This window comes from Lingula anatina, chromosome 7, assembly GCF_051362555.1.
Source record: "Lingula anatina isolate TDL-2025a chromosome 7, LinAna3.0, whole genome shotgun sequence".
NCBI lineage: Eukaryota > Metazoa > Brachiopoda > Lingulata > Lingulida > Lingulidae > Lingula > Lingula anatina.
The window spans coordinates 18,232,453-18,258,527 of record NC_141773.1 but is presented as its reverse complement, the minus strand read 5'-3'; the positions used below and the strand labels follow the sequence as shown (position 1 = coordinate 18,258,527).

Sequence of the window (26,075 nt, the reverse complement as noted above, 5' to 3'; positions counted from 1 at the left end):
TTTATGATCCCCAATTACCACACACAGACCTCGTAGATATTAAAACCATTAAAAATTAGTTATAACTTATTTTTATTTTATTACCAGTCTCTGCATGGCTGTATAATATCTCATATATAACACCAGAAGAGCCCTGTTATTGCAGACCCATTCTTGTCTGCGTCACACTCACACCATAACCTGGACTTTCCTGTCCTCCAAGTTATGCACAGGCTCTGGTTTTTTTTGTATCACATTTTAGTGTTCACTTTTATTTAACTCATTTTAATGTTCAGTTCTGAATGTGGTGTATGTAAAGTGTAACCTTGTTAATCTTTATACTCTAGGTGTACAGTACAGCTCTGTTGTGTTATTACTTTTAATGTATTGCACTGTCATTTCTGCAAAAAAAAATCCATGAAAAACATGGGTCTGTGGTATTGGCATATTAGAGCAGTACTGTAAACCTGGGCTTTATCAGTTCTCACATGCTACTTTTGCTTTGATGTTGAACTCTTCACACAATCTGGAAATGTTCACAAACATCAACAAGAGATTATAGTCGAAATCAAGGTTCCACTTTACTGCACCCCCTCACTTTGTACTGTTATTAATAATAATAAGTTGACAGTTGTTTTTGGCTTGCCCCTTACGCCATACTAACGTTCACCATTGTAGGTTCTATGCTCGCTTCTTGGGCGAGTGTCACTGATAACAGTGACACCTGTCTGTCCAGTAGATCAAGTGCCACCTCAAGTGATGGCTCTTTCTTCACAGAAGCTGATTTTGCCAGCGCTGTTGCCAAGGCTGCAGAACTTTCAGGTCTCACGGTCGTAGGTTCCACAGTTACTGACCCCAAAGCAGGTAGGATGAAATGTTGACCTCCGTGGGATGAATGTTGACCTCCAGAGGATGATATGTTGACCTCCCCAAACTTTGTTGAGGCACACTTTTGGATTTTAAAAACACCAGAACTAAAAATGTCATTCAGTGGAACCTTTCTTTTTAAAAAGAATTTATAAGTTAAAAAACTTGCAAAACGACTTTTTGTGTATAGTAAAATGATCTCCAACTTGTGAACATTTCCAGATTTCTTATTTCAGTTTTTGATTTCACAATTTAAAAATGCTCATTTTTAACATTATAATAATTTTTGTACTTTATGTAAACACCAATTTGGATAAGGCCTGGTCAAATTATTCCAAGACATTTTTTGTTCTTCATCATCAACAATTAATTTAACGATTAATGTAATTATAGACCTCACTTGCATGTAAAATAATTTAGTAGACTTGAGAATCTAACATCAACATCTGCAAGCAAAAACCAAACTAACGAGAAAAGTTTAACATGCATGACTACCACAGATTTTTGCCAATAAATACTGATTCAACTCACTTGTTTCCTTTTGGTTTTGTTGAAGGCAAAAAAAAAAAATAATTATAATAATAATAATAATAATAATAATCACAAGACGTGACACAACTTGTATGCCAGCCAACACCAATATAATTTTGTTTACCAGGCAAGAAGAATCGCCATCGCTATCGGGAGCGGGCAGCAGCTCATCGACCCCACAGCCCCTACAGTACTGACAGTAACTTCAGTGTAGTACAACACAAGCCATATCCTAAAGCTAACAGAAAGAAGCAGTTACAGGAGCAAGGTGAGATCTGATAGGGTGTTAAAATGAGTTTGAATTTTCAGGTCAATTAGGAATGAGAAATACATATCCATTCAGCTATTTATTCAGTTCCACTTGTAAAGCCAAATTTTTAATGTGTTACTGAGATATGCCCCAGAACAGTATGATATATGAGTATATCAATGTCTGGTTGCATTGAAAACCTTTTGTTGTTTATAATTTCAGCTGCTAAATACCCGAGATACACAGCCCCTGGGGACCAGGTCAATCCACCCACAACCAAACCAAAGCCACCCCCCTTGAAGGCCAAGCCCACTTTGCCCCAAAGTGGTAAGATTTCTCCCTGTCAAGTAAAATTTTAAAGCTATAGTATCAAAGTTACTTATATAACTGCACTATTCTAGGAAATAAAATTACCAGAAGGATGTTCCTATATCGTCTTATTTTAATCTCAAAATGCCCCAAGAAAAATAAAATTACTGAGCTGTAGCTTAGAGACAAACCTCTGTTTGTATTCCTTAATGGTCTTTTATGCATGGTGATATGAGAAACCTTGCTGAAGACTCATAAAATGGAACATCATGCATAATTTTGGCAATATTTTATTAGTACCAATAAAGCGCTTGAAATGTGTTTCCTTTTAATGTACATATGGCATGTTCAGAAATCAGTTGAAAATGTCCTGACATATCTCACACATGCAATGATATTCTTCTTGTAGAGTATCATCCACTTCCTTTTGTAGTGGAAAACCTCCCATCGTACAGCCGACCAAATTTCCCGACGCCATCATCCCACATGCAGAGTCCCACGTCTACCAACTCATACTCCTCCAGTAGCGGAAAATGGAAAAATCTCTCCACTTCGCCCAAGACACCCCCTAGTGTGCCAAGTGAACTGAGCGACAATGGAATGTCTATACGCTCCAACCCATTAGCATTCTCCCTCGAGGATGATGTGAGTTCATTTTTGTTTAACTTAATGTAATATAAAAGATTTGTTTTGTTTTGTTTTGTTTTTTTGGATGGTGTTTCTAATTGAGTAATGGTGCAATTTTTAGAAAGGATATAGTACTTTTCGTTGCATTAATTGGGGATTTTGTTAAGATCACAGAGAGTGGAATGGATTGTTCATTCTGATAGAAAAAAACAAAAAAGAGAGAAATCTAAAATATGTTTGAAGTCTAAACTTTAAAGTAAAACAGATGCAGTCAACTCGTATAATAAATGTAAAGTGCTAGACTTTATCTGCCTAGTTTATGATTGACATTGTTTTCATTTTCAAAAGTGCCTTTAACTTAACAAATATTTGTACTTATTTTTTCAGCCACCAGTTGCATAGTATTATAAGGTTCAAGATGCCAAGCTGATGCACACATAGCCAGGAATGTGCTTGCTTATCCTCCAGATTGTGTAGGTTCTGTCTGATGATACATATTAGTGGTGCTATTTGAGCTAAGAAACATGGACCCTTAGATGTTAAGCTTGTGTTGAGGAAAACGCCATCTATGTTTCTCTTAACCTTAAAGGATGTTGTTTCCCCAAGATTCATTGGAGGAAAAATAAAGAGAAACAAAAATAATACTTATATTGAGCTTTTATGAATTGAGCTTTTATGACATATTTTTATGCTTGCACATGCTGAATCAAATATTTTTGAGGTTTAAAGACATTGAAAAGAGAGTAGCTTGATGTATGCCTTGACTGAAAAGCCTTCCTTATCAAGAGATTATTAGATTATACAGATTTTATAATGGATTACACATTTGAGATGCTGTCATAAAAAGTAAAAATATTTCTTCCATGCAAGGTGTCGACACCTTCAACCATTTGTCTTAAAGCATATTTTTTCTTTTTTAAAATTATTTTTCAGCTTTTTAGACTTTTAAATAAAGATTTTAAAAAGTAATTTTAGCATGTCCAGACAAGTAACTTTGACCAGAGAGACAAGAAAGTATTCCATGGATATTGACTTTTATCCCCACCCCCAATCCCACGGGATATCCTACATGCAATGTACCTCCAGAAAGAACGGAGGTCATTTACAGGATCCCCTGAAAATTTGTGAATATCTGTTTTTGCTACAAATGTGTGTCGAAAGCACAAATCTTTGTATATAATTGTAAACGTCTTATTTATTATCAGAAGCATTTGTACATAGCTGTGTTATTAGAATTAACAAATAAAATCATTTACGAGTACGTTGAGTGTTTGTTATTGGTTTCAAAATGTCTAACAGTTGATAGTGGTAGAAGATTCGCAGGCTTGCAGCCAGCAATTTCCAAAGGGACGTTCTTTTTCTCAGCAAAAATGGGGATTCTATGCCCCTAAGCATATTTTGATGTATATTATTCTTCTACTATATCACTACCTTCTTTTATATCGCTGCCAGAGATGTATATTACAATAGCACTACCAGTGATACTTTGCAGAAAACTAAAACCATTTATCATAATAAACTTGACCATCACACTGCACATGTGTGACAGTCTTTGATGATAGCCTTTCTTGAATACAGAGAATGATACCATAAGTCACTAATAAGTTTTCTAGGACCTATCATTTACTGATATCTCCTAATAATTGATTGTGGATAACAACTCTTGATAAGTATCAACCCAATAACACGTCAAGGAGGTTTTGTTGTATCAAAATAAACCAGTTTGTTATTGACTGCAAAATTATGACTTGGATCATATGCTATGAAAATTTATTTTAAAAAACAGCAATATTCGAGATGAAGCAAGTAGGTTTACATTGGAAATGGGTTTAAGACCAAGGAGTTTAACAAGACCTACTTTCATTGCCATTGTGCAAATATGCAAAAAAAATGTTTGGTAAGTGTTTTGAATGACGAAATAAAGTGAAGACAACCTTGCTGTTGAGGGGAGAAATATGGAAAGTGCGATCAAAATCCGTTTCTTAGAACTTTTCTTCGCCAGAAATTCGCCACATCCGCAACTTCCTCACCGTTTCTTCACCGACGGCGAATAAGAGGATTATGTAAAAAGACTACGGCAGTGTGAAAGAAAAATGTCAGAATGCGTTCTTGTCACACTACAAAACAATGTCATATGGTATAGTAGTTAGAGAGCACTTACAATACAATACAATACAATGCAATGCAATATTATATGATAAAGTAGTTGGAGAGGTCAATATATTATTATTATTATTACTTTATGTGGGCAATAATCGTATCAGTGGTCCTTTTGTATCATTTTTTGTTTGTTTTAATTTCTGTTTGCGTTTGACACTATCATCCCGCGGGAAATCGAGTCTACTTTGTCTGTCAGTCAACTCTCCTGCTTGCTTCTGTCTAGGATCCTAACCTCTGTACAGTCGCTGTACTTTGGGGAAATAGAAATTGAGGAAACGTTCGTTACCAGCATTTACGAAAGCAAGTCCTACTCCTTGAAGGCAATTGAGGAGACAGAAAACAAACCAAAATATGTCTGATTGTAGATGCTCAGCAAGGTATTCACAAACCCATGTAAGCGTCATTATAAAGCTCGACTGGACGCTAGACCAAAAGAGAGCCTCATACCCCATTGCCCTTGCACAGGATCTTCTATATTTTGTCGTGGAACGAACCACACACATCAATGATATGCAAAAAGCTAAATTGGCAAATAAGACGACGCCATTTGGGACGACAAAGAAGGCAATGATTGCACTAGAGCCTGCTAAAAGGCAGTTTGCTTCACCAAAATATGGCGTCATAGGCGAACACTCACACAACTGCAGAATAAGACAGGGGGTTGTTAGGGCAAGGGGGGTAATATATGCTGCAAGGGCAAACCGTTTCGTTTGGGTCCTCTTTTGGACAGAGCCTACGGTAACGTCAGGTTTCTTCAATAGCTGAAAAATTGCGAACGCCGATGCAGAGGTCCATACCATTGTAGCAAACCAGAAATAATGAAACAAAACAGCAATGGCAAGGCAAATAGGTCTTATTTGATGGAATTCTGAGAGCGAACCAACGGAAAATAGGAGTTGTGTTATGAAAAGACAGCCGATCAAATTCATCATGTTTAAATCAGTCACCTCTCTTAATTTCGGAGATTGGACGTAACCGATGAATAGCAGACAGAGAAATGTCAGCGAAACTGTAGTCAACGAAAGGGACACATAAGCACGGTAATCTACGGCAGGTTTATCATATAGGCCTATATTTGACGGCATTCTGAAATATACCTCAAAGGGAATGTATGCAAAATTCCTAGTTATATGTAGATCTTTTGGGTCTAGGATACCTGGTCTATTGCGCACTGTTACGTACCTGTCACCTCTACTGTCATTATGAAACGCTACATAAGATGACGGGACATTCACCCAAGTGCCGTCATTTCTGTAAATGTTCGGCACTGTACTTCTACTTGTTGTTGTACTGTCTTTATCTTCAATGTACAGTAATTTGCACCTAAATTTTGTACCGACTAATGCCAGCTTTAATTTCTCAAATATTTTGTAGAAAATGCTCTCGAGTTTAACCAAAATCTCATCGTAAGTTTCAGCATGCCCAAAATGCTGTAGCACTATATCCACTGTGACTGAGCAGTTGTAATAATAATCTAAATCATTATCATGCAATTTTGTTGTTATCTTTATACCTTCACCCAGCGTTGTACGCAGTACTGACCAGGTGCTGTTCAAAGCTTCCTGAAATATATCAAACAGTTCACTTCTGCTATAAAAGCAGATGCCTGTTGTATTGCTTTGGAACAATAGTCCCACAAAAACGGTTCCTAGATTAAAACGGTTGAACAATGGTTGACAAGTATTGTTCCTCAGTTCTGTTCCTCGACGACAAAGTATGGTTAGGCACTGGTTCTGAAAAAGAAACGCCACGATATACCGTATATATATATATATATATATATATATATATATATATATATATATATATATATATATATATATATAAGCCTTTAATTGACCCTGTCTTTCATTTGGGTATAGATAAACTGTAGAACAGATTCTCTCTTCCAGAATTATTCTCTAGCTCTTACAAAATGCGGCATTTGAGGAGATTGAAGATATCGCTGACTTTGCACGTGTTTTTCCTGCGTTTCCTATCATTCGCCCTTGACGCACTTCTTAAAACTATATGAAATACAAATACATTATGTAACGGCCAACTACATAAGTCAGCTTTTTAGACATGTCCTACGGGCCTTCTTGTTTTTATAAGACAAAGCAAAACCCTGCTCTCTGTTAGTGGTGTCTGGATCAAAAATTCATGGAAGGTGTTTTCTTCTTGCTTTAAGAACAGGTGTCAAAAGGCGCATGGTAGACATGGGTGATAAAAAAGTTGCCGGACACTTGAAAAATATGAAGTCGCAGATGAATTTGGAGATACTCAAAACTGTACTCGAAAGCAGTAAGTGCAGTTGACGTGCACGTCTTGCGCACCACATTTGGAAAGTTTTGACTTTAATCTTATAAATGATTTATGGATATCCAACTGAGAAAAAAGTGTAAATGATTAACTATTCTTTCATATAACATACAAGGATTGTTGTGATCTAGACTGAATGTATAAAAAAGGAAGGAAGAAATGTACCGCAGCATTTTCGATATTTTTTCCTTGACGGCAAGTAATTGGGGGAGCCTTACAGGTACCATGTGCCTCTTTGTGTTAATTTTTACCTGATAGAGTATTTGGTTTCTCTTGCAGATGTTTTCACTTTTCTCTTGTGTAAGGTTTAACGTCGGTAGAAGCTCATCCCATCCAATGCTCAACTCCACAGCAAACCTCACGGGGAAATGAACCCCTGGGGTTTCATATGACACGAGGGTTGTTTCTAAAAAGAGTCAAGAAACTGGTAGACTTATGGTAACTGAGTTGTCCAAAGCAAAATGATAATTTCATCATGGAAGTAACTTTGGAAGGGGTACTTTGATAAAAAATGCTAAGTTGGTCAATTTCACGGAGCTTTCAAAATTTCTCAGAAAATCATTAGAGTAGACGGATCTACCTGTTTCCTCACAACTTAATTTTTATTCCCAAGTCCACGTATCCCATTCACCTCTTATCAGCATTAATTATCATTTTATCAATATAATCTGAATTTAGCATTTCAACGACTATCACGACCATACCTGGTATTGAGCAATTCTCATCTTTCCGAACCTTCACATTTAAATAATCTAAACAACCTTGGCCACGGTGGATTTCATACGACAGCACTTCTGACGAAACGTTGATCGTTTCTATTGGGTTGTTCTCTATTAACGCCGCTGTTGGGTGGCATGTGTCATCTTTACTAGATCGTTCCCCACAGAGGTTCTCCGTCCATTCGCCATTGCAAGCATCTGTGATGTCAGCTTCTTCAAAACAACGCCGGGCAATCGAATGATTCTCCCTCTCATCTTTCTGCTCTTTGAAATGGGCCTCGCAAGAGTATTCCTCGGCGTATTTCCAAAACCAAATCAAATATGCCAACCTGCTTTTAGTGTTGCGCCGGTCGGCTACTGACTTGTGTTCCATGCACGAAATCTTTAAGGTCCAAATCACCATCTTATCAATAGTGACACCATTACAAAGTCCACAGAAGACGTTGGCATACGTGAGTCCCGTGGAGGGTACTGACACGGGCAATATGGACCAGGCACGATTCGTGTCGGACGAATATCGTGGCTCTGGGGATGCGGTACACTCTCTGTTGTACTGGTGCGATTCGGTAAGGCACCGAGAAACAAGCCAGATTTTCTTGCGCGAATAATGCGAGTTTTTTTGACCTGGTGCCGAAACGCATTGGGCAATACCTTTTGTCTGTTCACTAGCGCTTCGGTCGTTTTGGTTAGTATGCCTAGTGCTACATGTGTTTTTCCAATCTTCACAGCAGTCGAGATAAGGTCGCTGGTCGCAGTCACTTCTGCAACTACACACCCTTTTGACGAAAACACCGTCTGTAGTGCTGCATAACCACTGGTTTGCGGGGAAAATACTGTTGCCTGTGCTGTGTACGGATAGATATCCGAAAAAAAGCAGTGTGACTACTGCCCTAAAATGAAGGCAAGAAGAAATGCACACGCCGATCATTTTTGACAATCAATCCGGCCAGTTGTCCGAGAGAGTGTGTACTCAAGTCTTCATTTATACAGTGTACACGCATGTTATAAATGCCCTGAGCGAAATTCGCCAATCAAATGAAGGCTGTAGGGAAAGTCGCGAATGCTAATCGGATGGAAAAAAAAACAGGTGTTGTTTGTTAAAACGGGTACAGAAGGTACTCAAATCGAACAAGAGCTTTATTGTATTATTGGGCTGTGTGGCACCAAGTCGTCACTTGTTTTTATTAATAAAACAAAATTTTAGTGGTTTTGATGCAGGGAGATTGAAAGGTTGGGCATCTTTTCCTAAGATGACTTTAAGAAATTTGACCTCCATACCCGTTCTCCACATCAAGATTTCGTGTTCCAATTGCGAACTTTGTAATTCTGAAAGCGTTCGTCACATATCTAGCACTGACATCGTGCTGAGATTACACTAGAAAATGTATTCCTATACTCGATTCGTAGACTAAGGCCGTCTCCGAACTCGTTCAAATGTAGAATCCCCCACTTTTTGGTGATTTACTCACATCTGCAGCTATCCAAACGTTTATTTATTTTTTTGTTCTTTCGGGGCACCATACCTTCCCGTTACCCTTAATGAGCCCCTCCGGGTTTTCACGTGAAGATGAGTCCAAAAGTTGCTTGCCTACCTCCGGCTTAACGTTTACCCGTGTAGATGAAAACCAATAATTGCTAGCCTCTGGTTGTTCATATCAGGGAATAAATGGCTTGTATTCTGAATTGTGCCTTTCCATGACATTTGCTAAAGAGAATTTCAAAACAAACTCCAGGATTGAGGTTTCGGCTCGATTTGTGAACATCAAGGTACGTCGTCCTCAGTCAAAAATGGCCCCAATAAATGATTTTGTTTATCTCAACTACATATCTGTTGGATCCATTATCAGATACATGCACATATGTCGACCAACTGAAGTTCCACGACTCAGATTTACACGATATAAACCAGGTGTCAGCACTAGAGAATGCATATATTGCGTGTTCTTTTATCATCTCTTCTCATTTGCCTGGAGCTCAGTTTTAATAATGCCACGTAGTAGATATGACTAGAAGCCTTCTTTTTGTTTTGAATATGAGCAGATGACTATAAACGCTATCTCAACAATGCCCCGAACCTACAGGTTCGCGTTTTGTTCCAATGTATGATCATAAAAGCTACATGTATAAAGTGAAAAACTAGGGTCAGACAAAACTGAAATGAAAGTTTACCTTTTTAAGTTTATTTAAAATTAAAATCAAAAGATAGGTTTGGATTTAAGGTTTGAAAGCATGATGTTTTCGATAGGCAAGATTAGCCGACTTTGCCAATACAAATTCTCGCCCGATATTTAAGGAACTGTTAAAAAGCGACTGGCCAATGCCAAAGCGAAAAGTTCCAGCCTACGGTGTAACTCCTGTCTGCCTCTTGTCATAAAATGTAAATGTAAAACTAAGGACAACATTTAGCAAGATTTGTTTCGAGATGAATGTCTTTTTAATATCTTAACAAAGTCGTTGGTCGTACGCGAAGTAAGTGAGATTGTATTTGCCGGTGGTGAAGCATTCTGCAGCTCTTCTGTCGCATTCACACAGGTTGTAGCGACATCTACCTTCCAACCAATAAGACGATGGTGGATCTGAAACGCAAATGCAAATGGGGATTTTATGACTTTTGAGCTTCAAACAAAGCAAACCTATTGTTTCAACATCACTAATTAGCACAGGACAGTGATTTTTTTACTTTTGTGTTTCTGACCTTGTGGTTTTAAAAGAATTAACATTAGCCCAGCAAGCACAGAACGTTTTATGACGTTACCATAACATTTTTGGTAATATAAACGCTTTAGATAACGTTATATACATGTATATAAGAACGTTTTTATAACATTTGCTGGGAGGATACAGAATAAACAAATGGACTCTGGGAAGAGAGAGAAGAGGGGGGGTCACTTACAACAATGAGCAGGCAAAGAGCGCTTAAATCCCATGCCACAGGTGGCAGAGTACGGCAGGAGATATGGGCTTAGGCTGCCGCACTCTTCCTGTATCAACGCATAGCACTCGTCGTGCGCCTTGCAGCACCTACGAAAGAGAAAAACAAACTTCAACCATGGACGTATAATTGGGTGTTGAATACCCTAATGTACAACTGATAACCAGAAAGGAACCAAGAAACTGCCACATTAATAGTACAACAAGCATAATCTGGTTGAAGTTTTGTCTTAGTTTTTTTTTTTTTTTTTTTTTTTTTTTGCCATAGGCCCTATACGCAATGCTCTGCTATAATATTCTATCATTTTAGCAATAAGTACAATGGCAGCACCTCTATCCTCGGAGGATATCCCTTCTTTCATTTGTCCCACCTAAAAAGCGGTATAGCACTCAAAACGAGACCAGAAAAGCAATTTTCCATCCCTGTGCCTTACGCATAATGGTACACTTCCCTTGTCAAATCGTCTATTGTAATGCCCCTCACCAATATCCTCGAATCGAAACTGTTTGCACACTTTTCATTAGTGACCTCATTATCAAGGTCCAATTTATCATAAAGTTTCATTATCGCATTTAACCTCACCTATCAATATCGTCAACGGGAGTCCCGCCCCCATCGAATCCACAATAGCAGCCATAGTCCAGGAAGTCCGTGAACCAGTGGTCGGACAGACAGGAGATGAACATGGCGAAGTCTACCAAAGATTTGCTGTCTCTTATTAAGGCTGAAATAGTGTGCAGCAAACAATTTGTACAATGATATATAAGAGTTATGGTATTCTGTGAAACCGAATTGTATAAAATGTTGTATACATTTCAAGAAACGGTTCATGGGAAGTGAAGTTTCCGTAAGGGTAACCCCGATATTTTCGGCTAACCCGAACTTGTATACTAATCTTACGAGACCCTGCACTTCCATTCTTAGGTCTAATATTTCTGTCATACCAACCAAAGTTATATTTTAAATACCATTTGGCATCATTATGGCATCAAAAAATATATATATAACTTCCATACCTGGAGACGTTGGCGCTCCACTGTTACTCCCTATTATAGTGATAAAGGCACCCACGGTGAAAATGAAGCCCAGAGGATGACACAATGAATACAGCCACATTTTTTGCTCTATATGCCGCAGAACACTTCTTATAATGCCAAGATATGTTTTGATGCTCTTTGGTTGCGAAAAGTTTACACAAATATTTTAATACGAGGATGCACATGGCGAATTTGTGTTTGGTACCATTAGCAGACAGTTCGTTTATTTGTATTGTTTCATGACATGCTATTCTGACGTTTACGTTGATATTGAAGGGTATCTTAGGTCATGCTGTAACGTTTTCATGTAGTGTCATTGCTTATGCTCACGTCGTGAATGACGAGAGGGAGAAATGAAGAGATGAAGGCCTAAAAATATTTTTTAAATAATGACAAATAATAAAACATAATAAAGTAAAGGTTTATTCATTATGAAATACATTTAAAACAGATATTAAATTACCATTAATGAAGGGGTTTAATGAAAAGAAAATACTAAGAGAAAAGAAAAGTTAAAAATCATCGATTACAATAATTTGTTTTACTATTTATAAGAGGTGCAGCAGTTAGATAAAAGTTTTTTTTTTCCTTTTTCTTAAAATTTAAAGTCTACCTTGTCTTGAAAAAAAAATTAATAAGTCCATAGGTCGGTTGTCTCTTATCAATCATAATCTTTTCGGTTTTAGAGAAAGAAAGAAAGAAATTTTCGACAAATGCTTTGCCAGCAGAGAACACGTACGTTTGGCGTTTAAAACTTAACATGTGGATTTTATTTCCTAAAATCTTTCACCGCTATTTACTAGCATTTCTTCAGATTCGATCAATGTCCATATGGACATCTTTCCTACGATCTGTCGATAAACTGTTAACTTAAAGTACTTAAGAAATTGAAAGTCGTTGACCTGCGTAAAAAGACGCAGTCACTTAATGTAGCCTACGGTTGCCACCTGTGTCACCCGTGAGTTGCAGCCTATTAATGTTTACATTAAAGTGAAAGAAAATAATTCACTGCCTTATCAGAAGAGTTAATTGAAAATATTCCTTCGCAAATTTCGATAAAATCCCTGACAATGTGTACAGTTATACTCACGTAAGTATGTAGGCTTTATAACTGGGCGCATTTTATTTGGATATTGTTAATTGGAATAATCTAATTTTTGTCCAACTAGTTTTCAGTTTATGGTGGTTTGCCTGGTTGAAATGTGTAAAATCCCTCTTTTATAAATCCACTGGGCATACTTCACCTAAAGGTAAAAAGGTTGGTATTGATTTTAAAATGTTGTTTGGGTATTTTGTATCTCCTTACATAAAAAAAAGAAATGAACAAAAATGCTATATGAATATACTGTTCAGGGTGTTACAGCCACTATTTTAATTTTATTCGAGTCCATTCCTAGCACGAACTTCATATCTTACCAGAAAATCAGTCAGAAAGCGCAGATCTTCGCAAAGGCAGCTCACTTCTTGATTAATTAAGCGGCTATATATTATAATAGATAAACTTAATTCTCATTATTGAAATTAAATAATTAACTAAATGATTTGATCGACTTTATTATAAATTGATTTGTTAATAAGTGCAATTTTCATAAATTGGTTAATTAATAAGCGCAATTTTCATTACAACTAATTCATTAATCATAATATCTTGCCCATTAATTAATTTGACCCATCCTGAAAATTTCACCAGAAATTTCTCCATATTTATTGTATAATGTTGCCAGACAAACATATATTTTAATTAACAATTAAATAAATGGGTCATCGCCAAAATCTAATGTTTTGTTACTTGTTTCTCTCCATTCTTTTTCTGAATACATCGAAATCCAGTGATCGAAATCCGTCCATGTGGCGAACAGACGAACCAAAAAAGAAATTTCCATCCTTCAATAAGTGAAGAGCAGTGCACTCAAAACGAGGTCACGTCAACCTACAGTGTAAAGTTGCAAGCTTAGAAAAATGTAAGGTAAGTCTATCCGGATGCATAAAATTGTATTATATGAGTCAGTTCGTAATACTCTAATAAGGATACGGATGTTCAGTGCTTTGTCTAAAGATGCAATACGCTTTTGATTCCATGCAAACCTCGTGTTGACCCTTATGTTTTCAAGGTCAGGACAGAAGGAAAACACTACACAGAAGCTAGTGGTATATATACGACTAACTGAGAAGTATTATAGATTATACTCTCTCTCTCTCTCTCTCTCTCTCTCTCTCTCTCTCTCTCTCTCTCTCTCTCTCTCTCTCTCTCTCTCTCTCTCTCTCTCTCTCTCTCTGATCCCCCCACCTTTCTAGAGGACTTATTATTTTTATTTTAATTATTTATATATCAGATTTTCGTAACTTTTGTTCTCTGCTCGTGTGTTTGAATGCTTCCATCAACTTTACTTGAGAAATGTCAAATACCTTTTCAGATAGCAATGGATAATCCTGGTGAAGATGAATCTCCAGACAGTGCAAGTGGACATACTGATACTGAGGTAGACAATATGGAGCAGGATGATGCTCTGCACCCAGCAAGTGGCACCCCTGTCACAATAACTGGAAGGGAAGCAAGTCATACACAAAGTGAGCTTTCAGAGTCCCCACCCAGTCACTCTGAAAGTAGCCAGGAAGATGTTGCTGAAAAGGTAACACAGGAAGATGAGGAGGAATCAGAAAGTGGGGTTGATGGGCAGTCGGACTATAGTGAAGATATAACCTGTCTAACTGCGGACAGTATACATGGTGCTGATGGAGTGGAGATGCAGACTTGCTTACCTCATTCTATACTAAAGCATCAGACACAGGATGATAAGGAGCCTTTACCAGGTGAATTTTCAGTGATGGCAATTTCCCTCTTTTTGATGATTTTCTTCCTTTTTGGTGTACTTTAAATATAAAAGAGGGTTTAGAAAATTGCTAGATTTTCTATGAATTGTTATAATCCAGGGTAAATTCACCTCTTTACTTGTAAGCAATTTTGTGTTCCTAGCTTTTGTAATGGATAACGTTTGCATGAAAACGGGGTAAACATATTTGCTTTCAGTTGCCAAATTCTATCCATCTTTCACTGAATACGATAAAATTATATTTAACACAAGGTTTTGAAAAATTAATGTATTTTTAGTTGTGGACGATATGAAGCCACAGATGAAACTCAGGTGGCGTTCCTTATCAGTGTCTGAGGATCCCATTGATCCTAGACAGTTTGATCCACCTAAGTTCCACCGCTCAGTCTCGGCAAGTGATGATACCACAGACCTGACAACTAGGGGGATACATGTCACTGAACTGATACAGTTACGCAAAGTCAGGTTTCAGGATGCAATATCTGAAGAGGAGGAAGAATATAAGAAGAAAAAATCCACAAGGATAAATCCTTTAGGCGAGGTTGTGAGAATCGCCCCCTCGCGGCGATCAGTTCCCCGGAATTTAAGCATGGAAGGACAAAGGCACCTGTGCAGTGTGACAAATTTACGGTTTCGGCAGAGACGGCGTGGGAGTGCATCATCAGCAAAATCTGGTGATGCTTCTGAACCTGAGAACGAAATGTGTTCATCTGAGGAAGAGAGTATACAGGACTACAAACCTGTCACATTTTTTACGGAGGACGATGAACCACAAACATTTCATGTGAGGTATCCCCATGTGTTAAAAGGTCCATTGGATGTGAACGAGGATGGATTGGAAAATCTGCATTCGCAGTCTCTCATGGAAGCAGTAACTGAGGAAGAGGAGGTGGAAATTCCAACAGGACTACACAGAGTCCTCTCAGTCACTATTGGTGGTTTAAACAGGGTGCTTACTAGGCTACAGCTACATAGACACAGTATTGCTGCTCCACCTCCAGACCCTCTTCAAATCCTACATCATGGAGATCTCATGTCAGATTTATCACACAGTGGAAATGTTCCTGACAGCGAAGGTTATCGCAGCCACCTCAGAAGATTCTCTACTCAGAGCGATGATTCTTTGGCCAGTCAGGAGACACGTACAACAGAATTAAATCGTCCTTCTAGCATGGACTCTGATACGTTTGTGGATTTTACTGTCCGACCTGCAAAAGAGGAACGCAAACTGTCTTTGATACATCGAGCTACTTCGTGTATTTTTGATGAGTATTATAAACCTTGGTGGAAGAGACATCGTCCTACAGGGAAGTGGGCTGTAGCCTTCTGCCTATCCTTATCTTGGTTGTTGGTATTTTTGACTTTGTAAGTAAATTTTGGGCTTTGTTTTGATTTTGTAATTTTAACTGGTGATTCTTGGTAAATTTCCTGTAACTGGACAAGAAAAAAGTGTTATTTATATTTACTTGTATTCACTTTTGGAGAGACACAGAGAGGGAGAGACAGAGAGAGATTGGGGATACTGTTAATTGTCACCACACTTCAATTTTTTCAGTATTCTAATTAACACAATTGCAAGAAGTATCTGTCCCAAAAAGAATGAATGATTGTTTGCAGCCCTCTGATGTCACAAATTAAATTACCTAAATCAATTGATTTTTATCTTTATAAAATCTTCAGCTTACTGTATGCAGTATTAACTTACACCCCACCTCCAAAGTTGGACTGGTGGCAAACCACTGTGATATACCAAATATATCCAAGGAGTTTTCAAGACTATAATCATGATGGCATTGGGGATCTTCGGGGTATGTTTCAAATATTAAAATATTTGTCTTTATTTGTGTTATATCTCAGTCTGTGTTCCCATAACCTTATTGTACTAGTAGAATCGATCTTTCTCAGCAGGGATACTTGCTAAGGCACCTTCAGTCAGTGCCATCAGCTAAATTGTCTGGCACGCCCCTTGCAAAGCAACATGAACAACGTCATGGACCACAATGTTTCTCTGACTTTACCCAAGTGGTTTAGGTTATGGAGAGAGTGCGAGACATTTCAGCCACTTAAACTGAGTGCATTTAACGAGAATTCCCTAGTAGTTAGATTGATTCAGTTTGTACAATAAGGTTATGAGAATGGTACTGGAAGGGGTACTTCAAATGTTTGAGACCTATTTTTTTCAGCTGCTAAGATTGTAAAATGAAATGAAAATTTCCCTCTTCCAGGGATTGAGGAGCGTTTAGATTACTTTAAAACCATTGGCGTGGACACAATCTGGTTGAGTCCCATATACGATAGTCCCATGAGAGATTTTGGTTACGATGTCACAAACTACACCAAAGTGTGGCCGACCTTTGGAACCATGTCGGACTTTGAACATCTGGTGAACGAGGCCCATGACAAAGGTAAGTTTTTTTTTCTGGAAAATCAATAAAATGTTTTTTTTTTTTTTTTGTCAAATTTTCTGTTTTGTTTCTTATTTGTAACCTCTGTTTAGCAGCTAATTGTTGTGTCAGAAATCTCACAATGGTGAAAAAGTAATGTAAACATTGATGAAATCATGCAGTTTGTTTTGTTCAGTCCTGGTTATGTTATTTTATTTGATCATTGTAAAGTAATTTTAAAATGTTAATAGAATTGAGATAGTGTGATGTTTATTTTCAGACATGCTTCTCTTGCATGTTTAATTACAAATGAAGAATGGGTATTTCAATGGCTTGTTTATTATTATTATTATCGTTGTTGTTGTTGTTGTTGTTGTTACGGAAAAACAACAGTTACAAAATTAAAGCTGCAGCAATTCAAAAAACATCTGTAAAAAATTACTAAAAATAACAGTTTTCTGTTTCAATCCAGGCCTGTATGTGATTCTAGACTACATCCCTAACCACTCCTCCAATGAGACAGAATGGTTTATCAGAAGTCGCCATGCCAAGGACTCGTCTGATATCTACAGCTACTACTACGTGTGGAAGGACTGTGGGGAAAATGGCAGCTGGGTGCCTACAAACTGGGTAGGAGAGCTATTTCCCAAAAAATACTGCAAATAATGAGTGATTAATAATCTCTCTATCTCTCACTTTATGGGGAAGTGATGCAATTGTGTTGAGTGTCTGTATTACTTATTTTTTAATGAAAAAAATAATTCTTATCCTGGAACTTAAATTGAATCGGAAATCATGACATTTTGACCTCAATGCAAGGCCTTCAGGTGAACTGATTTTGACTTGTCACCGATGTGAAGTAATTTTTCCATTATCTTAGTAAAATATAAATGGATGGATTTTGATGTATTCATCAAGTATTTTGCACCCCAAAATTATGTTTTAAGATTTTCCGTAGCAGGTTGCCTCTTGTTTTCCATTGCAGAGAAGTTTGTTTGGGAAGTCTGCCTGGGAGTGGGATCCTGTGCGCAAACAGTGCTATCTTCACCAGTTTCTGCCCTCTCAGCCAGACTTTGACTTCAGGAACCCTCTAGTCATTGAAGAGATGGAGGTAGACTGTTTTTGTAAATAAAAAAGTGAATATTAGCCCTTTGGAGTGAACGCAAAGTGGGCTTGAATGGGTTTAGAATTTTACAGTGATTATTATGTTTATTCTCACATAGAAAAAGTGCTTGAAAATCATCTGTGAATTAGTTCGGCCACATCACTGTACAGTTTTATGTCATATGTCAATTTTATTTCAACTATGCAAATGCAATCAAAACTTAGAAAATTAAAAAAATAAAAATTACAAATTGGTTTACAGCTAAACCACATCTGGTTCAAAATTGTTTTCTCAGGCTGCCAAGCATATGGCAGTCTTCTTGCATTCAATTTTACATCAGCTAGATTTTTACGTGATTAGAAAAAGACCTCTTGCAAAATGTTAATTTCAATTTTATGTTCTTTACTTGAAACTTTCCTTTTAGGAAGTGTTAAAATTCTGGATGGAGAAGGGAGTTGATGGGTTTCGCGTGGACTCTATTAAGTTTCTCTTTGAGGACTATTTGTATAGGAATGAGAGCATTGACAACCCAGACTTGGACCCAGTAAGTCTCTTTAATGCCACACCAGGAATTCCCTTCTTTATATGTGTAAAAAAGTGATTTGCAACAAACCAGATTTTTATGAATTTTTTTTTTAAATGGGGGAATAAAAGAGATAAATGATAAGAATTTCTTAGTTATTAACATATGTTAATTACAAAATATCCTCTACATACATCATGAGTTTTTTCCAGTTATCTTTTTATGGATACACTTAGTGCCTATAATTATGTTTAATCCCTCTTCATTTTCATGTCATTGTTCTTGTTATCTGCATGATTATCAACAAAAAATAATTTTTGAAATGAGCCAATATTTAAATCAAAAACTAAAAATTCCATTTTTGAATCATATCAAGTAAATAAATACACATATGTCACATTATACAGCTTTTATTGTGATAATTTTCAAATTGCAATTTACATTTTGACGCTTTTAGGATAGGTACGAATATCTTAAACACAACCTGACGGCATCTCTGCAAGAGTTATACTACATTGTGGCTAGATGGCGCCACTTGCTCAATGAATGGGGAAAACTTCATGGGAGAAAAATGTATGACAATGTGTTTATGAATTATCCACTTCATTTGTTGATAAAAGGAATGGGAATTTTATTATTTACTTAAAGTCCTGAGCCCAGTTTTATAAAGGACGTTTAGCACTAACCAGTGGATAAGCCTAACCAGTGGATAAATTCTCCTAACACCCATTAACTAAAAGATGGTTAAATTGTGTTTCATATACAGTCTTCTGACGGAAAACAGCCAATTAGTTAACTGGCCAGTGTTTAACTGGATTAAATAATTATTTAAAGGCCAGTTTACTAACAGACTGTTTAGGTCTGGTTAGAGTTAAACACTGGTTAGTGCTAAACGTCCTTTATAAAACTGGGCTCTGGTTGTCTTGTTTGTATGTATGAATTATCTATCATGTCATCATTGTTGATACTTACAGTGTTATAAATTGGTGTTACTTAAAATTCTAAGACGTGCTTATCTGTGTCATTTATATAAATTTCTTTTATGTGTAATGTGTAAAGTGAGCTGCATTGAAATCTAATACAAACAACTGTAATGTTAATGCATGCAAACAACAGAAAAAAAAACTATTTTTTGTCTCTAATTTGTGAACAGAGTCCTAATTGGTGAGGCGTATGGTGAGACAGAAGAAGTAATGCGACTCCATGGAGAGTACACTTGTGAAGGGACAGATTACCCATTTAACTTCAACCTCATCTTCCTGAACAGAACCTGTGGAGGCAACTGTGTGTATAAGCTTGTAGATGACTGGATGGGGAAAATGAAGAAGAATTTCTGGGCAAACTGGGTGGTACGTTTTGTGGATACTTTTATATCCGAATTGGGATTTTTGGTAATACCCCATTTACATCGGGCTTGCCTTAGCTTGGATAACAATTTTTGGCCTACTTTTGCCATCAGTCCTTGGGGGAATTTACCCTGGGTTTGCAGGGTGGTATTTTTTGTGATCGTGATAGTCTTCCATATTGCCTATTTTTTCCTCCATCTGATTTATGCTAACTTGACATTTGTCAGCTCTAGCTGGTTATTTTGTAAATCACTGCTGCCTTTGTCCGAAAGGCATTTCAGAATGCTTATATTATCTTTTTGAGTTTATAACTAAAGATGGTTTGATGGTTTATAAGTACAGAAGGCACTGTTATGGATTCCAGGGAAATATATCAGTTGCATTTTTCACCAAAATCCTGTAAACAGTAAGTTTACTGTTACAGTGTGCAAATGTATTCAGCAAGAATCGAAATGGTATCAAAGAGGCTGCTACTTGTAATATCAATATTTTGGGTCACTTTGACCAAAGTAATTAACTAAGACAAAACTTATCCATTGTAACTGTGACAATTTTTACTATGAAATTCCCACTTTTAGTTTGATAGCATCAACATGTTGGGCATTTGATTTTTTTAGCTTGGAAGCCATGACAGTTATTGTTCATTTTTACTCTATTTCAGTTAGGTAACCATGACAACCCCAGAATAGCCACCAAGATGGGCCCACAGTTTGTGAATGCACTGAACATGCTGTTGCTGCTTCTTCCTGGGACTCCCACAACTTACTATGGAGAAGAACTCGGCATGGAAAATATTGACCAGCCTCAACCCATCAGAGACCCCTTTGGGCTGATGTTTAATGTAAGGGAAATTGGTTCAGAGTCAATAGTCTGATTAGTTTTGATGGTATTATCATCATTTTTGAGTTGAAACTGGATTTCTTTTGCATGCAGCCCAAATGTTGAACCTACTTTAATTTTGATGTAATGAAGGGTAAACTCTTTCCCTGCATTTTAATTTATTGTTATTTCATTTTGTGTATTTATTGTCTAATTATGTTGTTGATGTACCTCACAATATTGGCTGGCTGAAATTTTCACTGAATGAAATTTTATCATAAAACAAACTAGTCATAATAAATAAAATTGAAATAAGCTTGCTGACTTTTTCCTTGCATTTTTTATCCACCAAATTTTTTTTTCACCATGGTTACTTTTGCATCACATCTCTTTCCAGGAATGTTAAGTGCACATTGACCCCTAGAAATCCCAATGGAAAATAAGACTATTATTAATGTTATTAGTATCTGCTCTCATCAGTGATATGTATTATACTGGTTGGTCCTGTATTTTAAAAATTTGGTGTTGATTTTAGTGCACCATTTCTCTTCTGTTTTGGATGAAATAAGGCCAAATCTGCCATGATTTTGCTTTATAAAAGAGGTGCCATGTCTCACTCTCTCTTTTGGATGCAATCATGATTATATTTGCATCATTGTCCCAATCTTTAACTTGTGATGCAATGTTTTAATCATTATTCCAGGACACATCTCGTGATCCAGAACGTTCCCCCATGCAGTGGAGTCGTGGCCGCCATGCTGGGTACAGCAATGGTTCCAAGGCTTGGCTTCCAGTTCATCCAAACTACAAGACTGGCTATACTGTAGAAGTAAGTGTGTGAGTGTGTGTGTGTGAAAATTTATTTTATTAGAAAGTGCTGGCTTTAAAAATAAAGGTACTTAGAATAATGTCTTCCATTTCTTGCTTAGTACAGTTTTGGATATGCCTAATGATATTGTATTGCAGGACCAGTTAAAGGACCCAGAATCCCACCTTAGTGTCTACATGTCACTAGTCAGACTACGTCAGGAATACGCTTTCCTCTATGGCAACTTCCACTATGCCATCATTGATGATAAAATCTTCTCCTTTGTAAGAGAATGGCCAGGAAGTGTGGGACAACCAGTGTAAGTGGTTTGCTTTGTATTGATTGAAAAGTCCACAGCAATTCACCCTTTTTATACAGAATGTAAAAAGAAATAGAACTGAAATGTAATCAAAGGTTAAAGAATGAATAAAAATAAGCTAAAATAAAGCTGCAACCAAATTATTAAAAATCTGTGAGTAAAATGAATTTTATTTGATAAAGAATTCATTATTGGAGGTTAACAAAATGGTTCTTAACAAAAAATAAATATTAAAATTGTACAAAAATGTGTTTTTTTTTTCTCTCGTTCCAGTTACCTTATTGCCATCAATTTTGGCAACGAGACTTGCCTGACTGACTTCACACTCTCTGCCAGGTTTCATGTCCCCAAGAAAGGCTACATCATCGAAAACACCAGGCAGAATATTTCAGAGAAACTGGCCATCGGACAGAAGATAAAGTTAAACCAAGTGGAACTGGAGCCAGGCCAGGGTATTGTTGTGCAGTGGTATGTTTGGAGATCCAGACTGGATGCTTTTATGGACTACATAATTGGGATATTCTATAAGAAACCAAAGAAGAAAACTGCTTTTTATCAAAATTACAAAAAGGAGCCAATCGCTACTGATTTGAATAACCCATTAAAGGTTAAAAAGCATGCAGAAAACATGCTCCATCAAGCTCAGGAGGCTAAGAATGCACTTAATACCATGGTAGATATCATTGGTCAAAATAAGGCAGATAGAAAACATGACAGCATAGGTTATGTCCCAGTTAGCTCAAATTCTACAAGCTACAAAACGAAAAAAGAGCAGTCTAGTAGTATAGAGGCACAGGGTCAGAAAAGGGCAGTCCATAAGAACAATATTCAGGTTTCTGATAAAACTAGCCACTCCAGGAATGCATTGGATGTGAAAGGTTATCAACACTCAGATGACTCCATGCTTGGTCATAAGATGACCTATAGGGTATCAATGAAGGACACAGGCCAGTTAGACAACAAGGACAAGGGTCGTGAAAGTAAGGCCAGTGGAACTCAAGATTCTGATAAAATTCTCAAAATGAGAGCTGTAGAAAAACAAAGGTCGAAAAGAAATATTGCTTGATGAAGGCTGGGAGGTTAGAAATTAGATGATTTTAGATTGAGTCTAGAAGAGCATATCTAGTCTTCTATTTTCAGTTATTATTTTTATGCCTATAATTCATTTTTCATGTCAAGATGCACATATACAGAGTCGTGCAAATTTACATGCTTAGTGTGGTTTTAATATTACCATATAACTGTGTTTTTAGACAACATCAGTTGCACATAACTAGTCTGTTGATTCTCCTAAGTTATATACAAAATTTTAAAAAGATGACTTGTATACCAATGAATGCATATGGGTAGGTTCTTGTATTTTTTTTTTCTGTTGCAGCCACTGAGGCTTGTTGGTGCAATTAAAGTAGCCTTGGTACAAGTACATGTCTGCACATTTGACAGCTTTTGCTGCCTAATTGTTGTTGATTTGTTATCTGACGTGTTCCACATCTGCATTTGCATTACTGCAATCTTATATATACTGTAATCATTTATATTTTAGGGTGGAAGTCATATTGTTATACTCAAAGTATTGGTGTGAAATTCTACTTTATATTTATTGTTTGTCCTTGTCCCCATGATATACATTTTATGTGAAACTTACTGTTATAAATATCATTATTTATCTTTGAGACTTGGGTTAAAAAGTATAAGGAAAGTTAGAAAGTTCAACATTTTCTGCTAGTTTTCCAATTTAAAACTAGAATTTTTGCAGAACACATCTGCTTAATTAAATCAAAGATTGTCAGAGACAACCCAAATAAGATCATGAAGAAAACTGGCAGACCCAGAAAACATTAGTGAATGGGATATCTCCCCTGTCCTCTGAATGTTACCAGTACGTGATATTGTAACAAAATATTATAATTGTCACACTCCGTGTGCCATTTTGTTCATACTGACAGACTTGTTTTTATACAATTTATATTAATTTTATATTACATATTTATTAACACATAAAATCATAATGCTAGATATGCACAAGTTACCACTTGACATAGTGGTATTCATCAGTGGCGTGCATCTGGCATAATTGTTATGGATCTCTCTTTATATTTAAACATCTTTTTATATTTGATGCCATATATACAGGTAACTGCATTGTATGATAATCAGGTTTTAGCAAACTACATGTACACAATCTCTATAACAGTTATTATTGTTATTTTAAAGCAGATGACCAATGAAAAACATTTTCTAAAATCAAAATTGGTAGTCTGCCGTTTGGGATTGGTCATGCATAGATACCAGTAGTTCTAGCTAGTAGGGTTCAAAACACATAGAGAGGAGTTGATTACCTGTTCTGCAGCTGAAGGTGTGTAATAAGATCCTGCTAGTCACGAGACTGATTAATCTTTGGGTACTGATTTGTTTGTCTGCTCAAACCACAACACAGGTGGTATTTTAGTGCTTTGGTTGGTAAGACATTTATCAACACCTTTCGTTGCCAAATAATAAAATTATGGTTAAACTACTCATAATTGGACATATTGCAGGGTTCAACATTGTGGTGGCTGCGGGTGGGACAACTGAGGGATTGGATTAGCTGCTTATAGTGAAATCAGATGACCCGTTGAGATGTGCTGCACTAAGATAGTGGGGTCCAACTTGGCTGTCAACATGACATTTAAGGTGTTCCAGTCTAAGTTTTGCTTCATAGACGAAGACATAACATTATGGCAACAGCTGGTTGTTAGTTTTCCGTGTTGTATTTTGGGTGTACATCTATTTGCAGCTGTAGTACATCAAACATTTATGCTGAGGTAGAGTTCAGGTTGTGTTTGAAGGTAAAAAAGCCCTTACTTTGGAATGTCAATGGTTCTATTGCAAGCTGAGCCAAGTAACCCCAACTTGAATCTCCCTAGAAAAAGGCACTGGACTGGACAGGTGGGGCAACTTTTTAGGGGAGGGGAAGGGGCGATCGAGCGATGTACCTTAGTGTAAACGCAGTCTTCGACCTCGCATTAACAGCAGGTGACTAAATCTATACTTCCACTTATCTGCACTTTTTTTTTTTTTTTTTTTTTTTTTTTTTTTTTTTTTTTTTTTTTGTGACTGCCTATTTATTTTATCCCTATATACAACTGGCACATACATACAGTTATTTCTTCGTGTCAGGTAATACGGGACTGGTTCTCTAGAGCAAATAGATACATAATTTGTCACGGGTATGAATATTACTATATACATGCGCACCAATTAAAAGAATAAAAAGAAAAACTAAAACGGCTTTGCGTTTTGAAACAAATGACTTGTTAGAAATTTTATTTTATTTTCACATGAAAGGCAAATATGTTATCAAGACGGAAAAACATTTACCTCAGTAGTCACAACACTACTATCTAAACGATATGTTGCTTTAAAAGTGAAATATGCAATTGTTCATTTGTGGAATTTAAGTCCAAATTGAAGAATCGTTACATGAATTCTAAGATCAAAATTAAATGACAAATAAACGAGCTGCAATTTGGAGAGACGAACAAGTCTTTAAATCCAAACACGTACATGCACCAGCCGATGATTAATCTAAACGAAACATGACATGTTGTTGGCATAGCATATTGTTTGCTCCTTATTAGCCTAGACCGGTACATGTGGCAGCACATTTGCTATGCATCGCATGTGTGTCTGTGATCAGGTGAGCGTGTACAATTCCATATACAGTACAATTCAAAAATAAGTTTTGATCAGTTGGATGATACTTGATACATCAATAATAATGATGATAATTGTAATAATAATATTGATTAAAAATTAGCGCAAAAAGCTATTTGTAGGCCAAAGGTGGTCACGCCCTACTGTAAAAGTTTTTGTTTTATTACAAGGTACTTTTATCCACGAAAGTTTCACGACTGGATCGCAAGATTTCTGAAAAAAAAAAATGCAACCTGGCTTCAGCTAAGTAAACGGTTTCCTTAGAAATTTTCGCAATAAATAATTTGAACAGTAAGTCTTGCTTTACTTACAATTTTGTTAAATATGTAGACTTAAATTAATGATGTAATAAGATGAAATGAAACTAAAAATCTACAGCTTGTCTCGCTACTGTACGTTATATCGGATATTTCGCAAAAATCGAATTTTTAATTATATAAAGTTAATCCACATTGCTTAATGCAACTAAACTGTCCCGCATTATCTAAAAAAAAACTAAAAAACAGAAAACAGTGCGGTAACTATTCCTAAG

The 26,075-nt window shown here is 36.7% G+C and overlaps 3 protein-coding genes across 19 annotated transcripts in view; 2 read left to right on the top strand and 1 right to left on the bottom strand.

The window, feature by feature from the left end:
* Positions 1-3,224, top strand: part of LOC106174496 (roundabout homolog 2-like) — a 74,096-nt gene extending 70,872 nt beyond the window's left edge. For 13 of the 16 annotated variants that reach the window (XM_087018613.1, XM_087018614.1, XM_087018617.1 and 10 more), the window contains 5 exons: positions 658-843; positions 1,505-1,645; positions 1,850-1,954; positions 2,346-2,581; positions 2,951-3,224. In XM_087018613.1, the coding sequence (XP_086874739.1) occupies positions 658-843; positions 1,505-1,645; positions 1,850-1,954; positions 2,346-2,581; positions 2,951-2,965 (683 nt within the window). In that variant the 3' untranslated portion in view covers positions 2,966-3,224. The remainder of the gene's footprint in view (positions 1-657; positions 844-1,504; positions 1,646-1,849; positions 1,955-2,345; positions 2,582-2,950) is intronic. The other 3 variants (XM_087018619.1, XM_087018615.1, XM_087018621.1) reach the window with 3 other exon arrangements.
* A 6,672-nt stretch (positions 3,225-9,896) lies between these two features.
* Positions 9,897-13,199, bottom strand: LOC106167582 (basic phospholipase A2 nigroxin B-like). Of its 2 annotated transcripts, XM_087017597.1 has the most exons (5): positions 13,129-13,199; positions 12,803-12,956; positions 11,258-11,399; positions 10,637-10,764; positions 9,897-10,319 (listed from the first exon to the last, which is right to left on the bottom strand). In XM_087017597.1, the coding sequence occupies exons 2-5, from the start codon at positions 12,831-12,833 to the stop codon at positions 10,186-10,188; spliced, it is 435 nt and encodes a 144-aa protein (XP_086873723.1). In that variant the 5' UTR covers positions 12,834-12,956; positions 13,129-13,199; the 3' UTR covers positions 9,897-10,185. The 2 variants fall into 2 exon arrangements, with proteins under 2 accessions (XP_086873723.1, XP_013401837.1); XM_013546383.2 differs by lacking the exons at positions 12,803-12,956; positions 13,129-13,199 and adding an exon at positions 11,692-11,884.
* Positions 13,200-13,656: 457 nt separating this feature from the next.
* Positions 13,657-25,114, top strand: LOC106174499 (uncharacterized). The gene is made up of 15 exons (XM_087017596.1): positions 13,657-13,673; positions 13,824-13,860; positions 14,127-14,523; positions 14,822-15,908; positions 16,224-16,351; positions 16,769-16,948; positions 17,400-17,557; positions 17,913-18,038; positions 18,457-18,576; positions 19,013-19,128; positions 19,709-19,904; positions 20,563-20,742; positions 21,424-21,549; positions 21,687-21,847; positions 22,121-25,114. Coding segments are annotated over exons 1-15 (3,807 nt in total). The 5' UTR covers positions 13,657-13,671; the 3' UTR covers positions 22,914-25,114.
* Positions 25,115-26,075: the final 961 nt, after the last annotated feature.

Coding starts and splice junctions, on each gene's coding strand:
- LOC106167582 (XM_013546383.2), bottom strand. CDS start 11,791: ATGTGGCTGTATTCATTGTGTCATCCTCTGGGCTTCATTTTCACCGTG. Junction 11,400..11,691: donor TGGAGCGCCAACGTCTCCAG/GTATGGAAGTTA, acceptor ACACTATTTCAG/CCTTAATAAGAGACAGCAAA. Junction 10,765..11,257: donor CCCGTTGACGATATTGATAG/GTGAGGTTAAAT, acceptor TCTCTTTCGTAG/GTGCTGCAAGGCGCACGACG.
- LOC106174499 (XM_087017596.1), top strand. Junction 14,524..14,821: donor TGATAAGGAGCCTTTACCAG/GTGAATTTTCAG, acceptor ATGTATTTTTAG/TTGTGGACGATATGAAGCCA. Junction 18,039..18,456: donor TAGTCATTGAAGAGATGGAG/GTAGACTGTTTT, acceptor CTTTCCTTTTAG/GAAGTGTTAAAATTCTGGAT.